The sequence below is a fragment of the Merops nubicus genome, unplaced genomic scaffold (assembly GCF_000691845.1).
Source record: "Merops nubicus isolate BGI_N331 unplaced genomic scaffold, ASM69184v1 scaffold28418, whole genome shotgun sequence".
NCBI classification, from domain to species: domain Eukaryota; kingdom Metazoa; phylum Chordata; class Aves; order Coraciiformes; family Meropidae; genus Merops; species Merops nubicus.
The window spans coordinates 8,978-18,576 of NW_008624115.1; the positions used below are offsets into that span (position 1 = coordinate 8,978).

The following is a 9,599-nucleotide window of genomic DNA, read 5'->3' on the forward strand; positions in this document are numbered from 1 at the left end:
TAGCCTCCTTGGGGAGATGTAGTAACAAATGAAAGAACATTAAAAATTCTCACTACACTGATCTTGTGAAATCTTTTGTAAAATCATTCTTCTCTTCCAACATAATTACAAGCAAATCTCTGAGCAGCAGCGTTCAGAGAACATCAGCACGGGCGTGCGTACACACAACCAGAATTCCCTGGGGAGGAGATCAAAGAAAGGACAATTGCTAACAAATTCAGTGTGCTGAATACGACTCATAATTACAGTATGTGAGCCACAGAAACTGTTAATGAGAAAAGGCACCTACGTATTTAATCCTTGAGAAATGAAGTCCAGCAGGGCTGGCAGCACCACGGTTCGCCTGCTCCAGGCAGCAGGTATCAGCTGGCCCGAGGGGACGCGCAGTGTTCCCCCGCAACGTCCCCCGGAACGTCCCCCGCAACGCCTGCACTGGTGCGGTGTGACCATGGGGTGGTGCTTCAGGACTGGGACACGGCGAACCTGCAGCGGACAGGGAACAGAATCAAATTGGCTCCTTACTGCTATAGGCTCTTAGGGGAACCCGGCGCCTTCCCCGCAGTGTTTCGCTCACACGGACACAACTACAGCTACTGAGAATAAAAGGAAAACCTGTGACTGCCTTACTGTGATGCTCTTGCATTAGAGGTGTGCAGTGACCTGTACTGAGCCAGGCTCCACTGGCAGGACAAGCCCAGCAGCCAGGCTCCACTGACAAGACTAGTCCAAGAGCCAGGCTCCACTGACAGGACTAGCCCAGCAGCCAGGCTACACTGACAGGACTAGCCCAGCACGTCTGCTGCCTAAACACACCTCATAGACTCTTGACAAGTTGAGAAAATTGTTCCCAAAAATAAAATCATATGGCTGAACGTACAGTTCAACTCCTACCTCAGAAGTGGTACAGGGAAGGACACCTGGAAAGCTCCACTTAATAGCTCAGAAACAAGTGTGATAGCTGAAGTTCATCAGAAACATTCCAAGGTGTTGAATTTGCAGCTTGTCAGCTGCACCAGAGTGCCTAGAGTGGCAGGGTAACTATCAGCTCCTCAATTCCAGAAGCCTCTGAATGCAGCTCTTTCTAATGCCCTTGTTGCCAGACATTTAAAATGTAACTGTATTCTCTGAGCAAAACCAGCTGTGCCTCTCGCCGACACAATTGGAGCCACAAATGCTCCCTGCTGAAGAGAAGCAAGAAGGAACAGCCACAAGTGCCCCGAGGATCTCTGCTTGTTGACAGCATCTGATCACTGTGAAGTGGTGCTTTGATCAGCTGGGAACAAAGGCTTTATGATGTGCTGCAAAAGCTGTATGAGCAATCCTTTAATTGATGAGGAATGCTGGACTGGCTGATAACACCAGCATATTTTTGCACCACCGTGACACTGAATTAATTCTAAGAGGGAAATTATTTGACTTTGAATTGTATCCTCAAACGCAGCATGCTAACCTCCGCTGAGGAAAGTGCCATTATCCAGCCATTCATTACAGATTATCACCTAAACCAGACCACACAGCTTAAAGTTGCCATTTATTTGAAGGGAACCAAGCTCTGAATGAGAAAAAGAACATTGTTGTCCCTTAACTAACCATGGATTTTGTTAGCTGAGAATCTAAGATACTTTTACTTCAGAGAATGAAACTTTCTTCCACTCTATACCTATGCAACAGCTCTACATGCTGCTACGGGGAGGATTTGGATACAAGAGTTTACTTGGAAGGGAAAGCAGACACAGGTACAAGGATAATCTTTTGGGCTTTTGTTTGTGCATCTCTTCACACAGCCACAGCACCACACCATGAGTAACAATGCACTCAGGTACCAAGTGTCTCTTCCAGCACAAGCTGTAATTCCAGAATAATCTTTCTCTGTCCCTCTTCCTGGAGAGTTGGGAGCAGCTGCTGTTCTCTGACATAACCCTGTCCATCAGCACAGTGACCCAGCACCTCTGGGTCTTCCCTGAATTCACTCTCCTGGGTTTTCAGACACAGCTGACAAATACACAGAGTAAACCAGTCAATAAATACCTAGAAAGGCCTATTCTATTAGAAGTGAGGACTCTCCTCATTTTTAAATCCTGTTTGGAATGCCTCTCTTGCTCCAAAGCAGTGGGGAAGGCCTGGCTCACTGACCTGGAGTTTCTGGCTGCCTCTGGATCTAGTCTAACAGCACATTGCTTTGCCCCAGCAGAAATCAGTCGAGCTGCAATGGGAATTCAATCTTTCTCTTTTATACTATACTTGTAGAGGATTATTAGCAAGCACTGTTGTGGGGTTGTATTTGTTTGTTTGTTTTTCTGAATTATTACCTCATTTTTCCCAGCTAAATGCACATTTCTGTAATTCCACTGATTGCGCCTCAAACGACAGAAGCATTTGATGCCTGTGTAAGAATAAATCATGTTTTCCAGCATGCTTTCCTCAGGTGCTGCTTAAAATATTGCCAGGGACAGAGCTCACTGCCTCTCCTCAGGCTTTAAGGTCCCACTACAACATTTCCTTCCACCTGCCACAAGCCCAGGTTAACACATACCCCAGAACCCACTCGATATGCAGCTTTAGCAGTACACTGCTCACTGCCATGTAAGCACAAAAAAATCAGCTTCTCTTAAAAACTGAAATTTCCCCATGCTGCTAATATCTGTTCCAGCTTTACAGGCCCTACAGGAGTAGCCTGGAGGCAATTATAGGAAGAGACAGGAATGAAGACATGCAATCTTGGGTGTGAAAAAAGACTCAGTGGGAAGTCCTACCCTAAGTATACAAGCCACAGCATAATGAGTATTATCTTTACACCCCTAACTCCCTACTGCAATCAGTAAGAAGTTAGAATCTCAAGTATTCTGCCAGTTCTGTATCAGAATCCTTTCTTATTACCTACAAAACCATTTTTTCCCTGGCATAGGATCTCCTGTGTAAAGAAGAGATCTTTCTTGTAAGAACTGCAGAGCTAGAAGGCAGCAACACCTTGGCTTCCATGCACAGTAATGATCCTGTCCTTACAGTACCTTTAAAAGAATGGGACTAGACTAAAGCTCAGCACAAAAACATGTAAGAGAAAATCAGGGAGGAAAGACCAGTGTGTGGTAACACACACACACGTATATACATGTAGAGACAGAAGACTGCTGCACACAGCCACCCACTGTCCTTCCCAGAGGGTGTCTGCTTTCTCTAGCAGTAAAACAGCAAAGGGACACACGATGAAATTAAAAGCCCAAACCCACAAACCTCATACAACACCAGGATTAAGAAATAACATATAATTAATTTGTGTGACGTGCTGTAAGATGAAACTTAAGGCAAACCCCTACAGGGTAGTGCCACAAACCCATCTTAAGCTAAGGCTCACCTGACCAGCACAGGCTCTGTCACACAGTCACACTGCTCTCTGGGAGCACACTTTAACAGTCACATACAGAGCTCCAGCTTCCACTGCAGCAGAGGGTGCTGGCCAGGAGCAGAGGCAGGAGGTCGGGCTGAAGGGATCCTTAGCCCAGCCTCAGCCTAGCAATGCATATTCCAGACCTGCTCTGAGCTGCCCACTGAGAGGCTCTGCAGGGCAGCCCAGCCCCAGGCCTCTGCACAGAGCTGGGATCCCTGCACGCTGCTAGAGCACACGTCAGAACAGTGCCCCATCAGTGCCCCCTAGCCCAGAAAACTGGCCTTCACCTTGTTTTGAAGGACTAGAGAAGAAGATAGAGACTAATAGCTCTTCATGCTTCATTACATCTGTCTCCTTTAAACTGAGTTTCCTGGTTCTGGTGTGGGATTTTCATACTACAGTTTGGAAAAATGTGAGTCATCACCACTAACCTCTCTTGACTTGTGCTCACACGAGTAGCCAAAAGTAGCTGACCTGACAGAAGATATTCTGCTAGTCCAAGGGAATTTGCAGCTTGAAGATTAAAAGGCTTAGACTGGACCTTACTTTTCCCCTGATATCTCCTGGATGTGGCCGCTGGGAGTTCCCTTTGTCAGGGCAGTATTTTTTTCCATAGCTCTGCAAGCAATAAAGTCATAAACTAGCCAGCACAAAAGGGATCAAATTATTTTTTAACAGCTGCCAGCAGAAATGCTGCCCCTTGACATCTCAGTCCAAGCTTTAGAGCTGTCCGGAGAGTGCTCAATTATGCTTAGGCCATATTTTTATTAGAATCACAGTGAGCTGTTTGCCTTAGGCTTAAACTCTGAGAAATGGCCCCTCAAAACTTGTAAGTCCAATGTCATTGGCTCGTTAGGTCTCCACTGAAAGGTGGGTCATAAGTTGTATCATCAAGCCATGACAAAATTTCAAGCTGCTTTGATCACAATTCACTGTGACCATGAAGCAGCTTCTGAAGAAGATTAAACACAGCAGCAGTAAGGCTGGTAACTGCCTGCACAGCTGCTCTACCCCCGGGTCAGTTCTCTGCAGCTTCCACCCTCTACAACACTAAGCACCTTCCCAGCAAGTTAAGGCAGTGCTGTTACCTCCCATTTTGCAGACAGATGTTGGTGTCAAGTGACTTGCCCAAGGTAAGACAGAAGTCTGCAAGTGCAGTGACCTCAAATGGGTCAAGTGTCTCACCCAAAAGATTCTCCAGCCCCTCCCCGTGCTCACTTGGAAAAGGGTTCCTCACCTGTGTACTCCAGGCACTAAAGAGTAGAGATGGGATGGGAGAAACAAGTCTCATAAATTACAATTAAAAGCAACTCCTGCTAAATTGCAGAAATAAGGAAATGCTGATTGACTAATGCTCCTTAATCCCTTGAGGTTTTTAAACAAAGCCTTGTTTTATCTTCAGCAGTTCACCTGCAGCTGCTGAGCTCTGACTTGTTAAGGTCTCACAAGAATCACCATGTTCCTTCCACGGAGCTGTGGAGCTGTAGTTGCTGACAAGACTGGAGCATGGCATCTCTCCAACAGGTTTTAAGAAGATGGTCCCTGCCCAAAGAGGGTACAGTCTAAAAGGACAAGCAGATATTCATGTGGAGCAGTGAGAGGCACTGTGAGGGACAAAGTCATTATCAATCAAGGCTGCAAGCAGCCATGCTGAAGAGCAGCATTGCTTGAGTTGCATCTGTTGTGGGGAGGGCATTGTTGCAAGATACCTAAGCTGTCCTGCTGACACTCCTGTTACTTTACCAGACTCCTGGAACTCTGAAGCTTTATTCACCAGAACACATTTCAGCCATAAGGCTGAGTTCCCAATGGTAGACATGGCCAGAGTCACAAAATTTGGATTAAATAAATAATAGATTCAAACCTTTCCAAAGAAGAAATGAGCTCTGAATAGAAACAATTCTAATCTACAAGTCTGGGTGCAGACAAGAGCACCTCTAAAATGAATATTAGGGAACAAATGTGTAGTTCTGGTCTTGTTGCAGTTTAAGAACTATGGAAGGTCAAGCAACAAGAAAGTCAAGAGTCTTCAGGTAGCTGTGATGCTCAGGGGCCTTTCACAACAGCTTCTCTCTTATCAGCTCCTGCCTTATCTACCTTCCTTTTCTTCCCTAGTGACACATGGGAAAAACAAGAAAATGAATGCTCCAGAGGCTGCCATCAGCTCTCAACTCGGAACAGCCTCTTTATTGTCTGCAGGAGGCACATCTGAAAGGCAAGGAACCCAGACACACAAGTCACAGAGCCAGAGAAGCCTGCAGCCCTTGGGCAGACTGCGCCAGGCCGGTCAGGAAGGAGGGCAAACCAGCTCTTCCCAGCACATCTCTCTCCATCTCTGCCTAAGCCAGGAGAAGCTTAATTATCTCACGCTGGAAAATAAAGGAGAAGAAAAGAGCCTGTCAATACCAGCCTGCTCCAAAGGAGCCCAGAAATCAAAGGGGCAGCTTTTGCTCTCCTCTCATGAAGGTGAGAGACTTTTGCTTTGCAGCCCAGTCAGGTGGCTGGAGCAGCTGCAGCACTTTCAGTCGAAAGGTCTCTGAGATGCAAACAGGTTCCAGCACATCAGCTGCACCACAGTAATTCCCAATGCACACATCTCCTCTTCTCAGGGGAGCCCAGCCCTTCCATAGCACTGATAAGTTACCTTTGCCAGTGGGATGCTGAAGGACAGGGGCACAAGTGTGCACATAAGAATCATCAACAGAAAGCTGCTGGTTCACAGCTACTCATTTTGCACCTTCACATTAAGACCAAGCACATGCTTATAACATAAGTAAACCCATCTAGTTCTGCTAAGAGATCACTGTAGGAAGGGGAGGTTGACTGAATAGGTCTGTTCCAATGCAATGGAGGTATGAGAAGTTTGAATATGCTGCCTAAGGAGCAACCAAACCCAACTGCTGGGGCACCATTTTGCCCCAACAAATGGTGAAGTGGATGTGGTAGGTAGGGAAGTGAGAGCTCACCTGTGCACGTCCTCTGGTTCTCATGCAGCGTGTAGCCAGCCCGACAGCTGCAGTAGTAGCCCCCCACGTAGTTGTGGCAGTGGTGGTTGCAGAGGGGTTCACCATCAAAGAGCTGTCTGCACTCATCAGTATCTGATGGGCAAAGCACAGGATTAGGGGACCAACACCCTTCTGCAAGACTGTGATTTATGAGGTTGGCTTGTTTGCCTTTGGTTGCTGTACCCTTCAGCACCTGCCTCTGAAACACGAGACCCACCTTCTCCCACCTCCCACCAGCAGCCACAGCCTGTAAGAGCACGGGAAGCACCACCCCCATAGCTGTGTCTCTTCCACCTCCAGGAGGAGCTGGTCTCTTACCTTCAGCAGCATAGAAGGCCTCAAAGCCTGTGAATGGTTTCTCGTTGGAGTAGTCAGACCGAAACACTACCATGAGGTTGTTGTCCACAGAGGTGTAGGTCTTGTTGCCCGGAGCCTCCTCGGTGTCTGTACTATCCTTTCCACACAGTGTAGCCAAGGTCCTCCCACCAGAGCTCAGCTGCAAAACGGGCAGACAAATCCACCAGATGAGCACAGAGCTTCTCTCCTCTCAGCCTGCTGTGAGCTGTTTCCAGTGGCTTGGAAACCATCTGTTTAATGGTGTGAGAATAGAGGCCTGGACCTCACAAAAGGTGCTTCTGGAGGGCAGTCCAGATCCAGGGACAGACAAAAGATTTCCCCTGTTCCCTGTGACTTAAGCCCATAATTTTGCCTCCCTTTTTCTTTTCAGAGCCCCACATAAAGCTGTGACACCAGCCTGGGCTGTCAGCACCATGCTTTGTTTATAATGCTTCTGTTAACTGGGTACTCTCAGTGACAACCAGACCTTGGTAAAGCCAGAGACAACTGGGGTAAACATGTCTCACACACTGACAAACTCAAACATACAGTAGAAGGTCTCTATAAACTAATGGCTCACTTGCTCTACGATTCACTTATTACAGTTCCAGCTCTTCATTTAGCTTGTGTTTTTAACACAAGAGAAATGTTCTGATACATGAGGTTCATGTTGGACATGGTGGTGATAGAACCGTGTACTACAGACCTACCAGAAAGGAGTACTCTGTCCTGCCCAGAGGAAACCACATGGAGAACAACACGGATTTGGGGAATGGGAGCAGCCTGCCATGGAAATGAGATCTTCCTCAATGGGAACAAGACTGCCTGATTTGTTTCCACTAGATGGAAAGTCCTGCTGATGCACTGGCTCTGGACACTCCCTGTGCACACAGCTCCCCCTGTAACGTGCATCAGGCCCAGGCAAGTAACGAAAGGAGTGCAGAGGCAGCACAGCCTCAAAGCAGCAGCATCAGGGCTGCCCAGATGACAGCACGTTCTGGCACAGGGAGTACAGACCTCTCAGAGACCCCGTTCACCACCCAAACACCTCCCACAGACAGTATCTTGTTTCTTCTCCTGAGGTGGTTTCTCACATTAGCTAGCAACCAGCATCACAAGTGCTGCAAGTGCACACTCAGAGAAGCTGATGGGATCTCGTTAGAGGATCACTCACACTTCCACAGCCTCCCCTCATGCTCTCTGCAAAGCTCTGCATGTTAATTTAAAACACACACTGGAACTTCAGCAAAATGAAGCTCAAATGTTGTTTTGGGCAAAATTTCAACCTTTTTGTTTCACGAGAAGGGAACATTGGAGTTTTCTGAGCACAAACAATTGAACTTTCAGACGTTCCAACATGACAGCAAGTTCTACTTCTGGTCCCGTGGGCCTCAATAAACACATTGCTTAGAAATCAGCTGAGCCTGAACTTTGTTAGCAGACTAAAACCCAGTGCTTACGAGTTACCTTGGTCCTGCCCGTGACCAGGATCACATACACAGTTTTCAACAGCTTAGCCTGCTACACCTCACCCTGCCCTACACATACCTTCACATAATCATATTCACAGAGGTAGGACAGCTCCAGGTTGAAATGGGTGAAGTAGATGCGGACAGAGTATCCCTTGGGCACAGTAATATTCCAGATTCTCTCCTTGTGATTTGGGTAGACATTGGGAAAGTTGGGGGACGTGATCCTCCCATACATTTTCTGCAGCACAATGCTGCTGCTCACTCCACTGTAAAGTGTAGCTAGCAAGACAAACAGCCTGTGTCAAAGGAACAGAGAGGAACAGAGGAAGAATGAGCATCAGCTCGGGTCACACCCCAAAAGCCACACGTCCAAGGTGCCAATCTCAAGACCAAACCAGTTATCTCAGCACTAGCTGAAATCCTCACACCCAACACCCTTCTGACTTGACAAGGGTAGAAATGAAGAGCTACCAGTGCAGTCATACTGTAGTAACAGCTAAACAAGATGAGCATCACACCCGTGCCTTCTAAGGCCTGCAGAAAGCCAGGTGGCAGGAGGAGCTGCAGGAATCCCTGCAGAGCTGCACTCACCTCATCGTGGTGCTCTCCTGCCTGAGCCTGTCTGCTGGGAGCCCTGGGGAAGGAATCTCACCCGATGTATTTGCATTTGGGGGCGGGTGTATTTATTGTGTGCGCTCTGCGGTGCTCCTAGGGATGTTGAACTCTGATGTTTATCTCCCTTCCACCCCCTTCAGCCTGCTGAGTTCTGGGAACAGCAATTACTCAAAACCAGGCTTGTGTTTGGCACATGAGGCCCCAGCCAGTGACAGGGAGAGGCAGAGCTGGAGCTGGGGGCAGGAGTGCTGCAGGCTCCTGGAGGGAGCTGCAGTGTGTGTTGTGGCAGCTCTGCGGGACAGCAGGCAGTGGGAGGAGGCACAGAGCAGCGCGGGGAGCTGGGCAGTGCTCTCCCCCTCTACCCAGCCCATCTGCAGTTATCCCTACTGCCAGCAGTGTGTTCCTGAAGCAGTTTCTCCTGTTGTCAGAGTGGGAAGGTGTTGAAAACAAAATAATGGGGCACATTACAGGATTTGAGAATAGTGAGTGAGTCTGGTTAGGCAGTTCTGTGTCATGGGACAGGACTGCTCAGGGTGGCACAACACCACAGGGTAGAGAGGTGGGTGCCAAAGTCTTCCAGTTCTCAGCTGCACCTTTTAATCCAGTGCAACCAGTGCAAGGTTGTGCTGACTGCAGCCTGCTCCGTGCCTTGTGCACACACAAGGATGGCTTTTTATCCTGCCCATCCTGGAACACACATAGGTTAAAAAGGCATACTTAACAAACTATGTCTTTTGAACGTGGCTTTCTGCAGGAATGAGACAACAATGCTCTGTGCTCACATCT

The 9,599-nt window shown here is 47.9% G+C and overlaps 1 protein-coding gene across 1 annotated transcript in view; it reads right to left on the reverse strand.

The window, feature by feature from the left end:
- The window catches only part of MASP2 (mannan-binding lectin serine peptidase 2), a 10,996-nt gene extending 2,131 nt beyond the window's left edge, over positions 1 to 8,865 (reverse strand). The window contains 5 exon segments of the mRNA XM_008945312.1: positions 6,309 to 6,483; positions 6,709 to 6,886; positions 8,275 to 8,494; positions 8,790 to 8,820; positions 8,823 to 8,865. Of these exon segments, the coding sequence (XP_008943560.1) occupies positions 6,309 to 6,483; positions 6,709 to 6,886; positions 8,275 to 8,494; positions 8,790 to 8,820; positions 8,823 to 8,865 (647 nt within the window).
- Between the last annotated feature and the right edge of the window lie 734 nt (positions 8,866 to 9,599).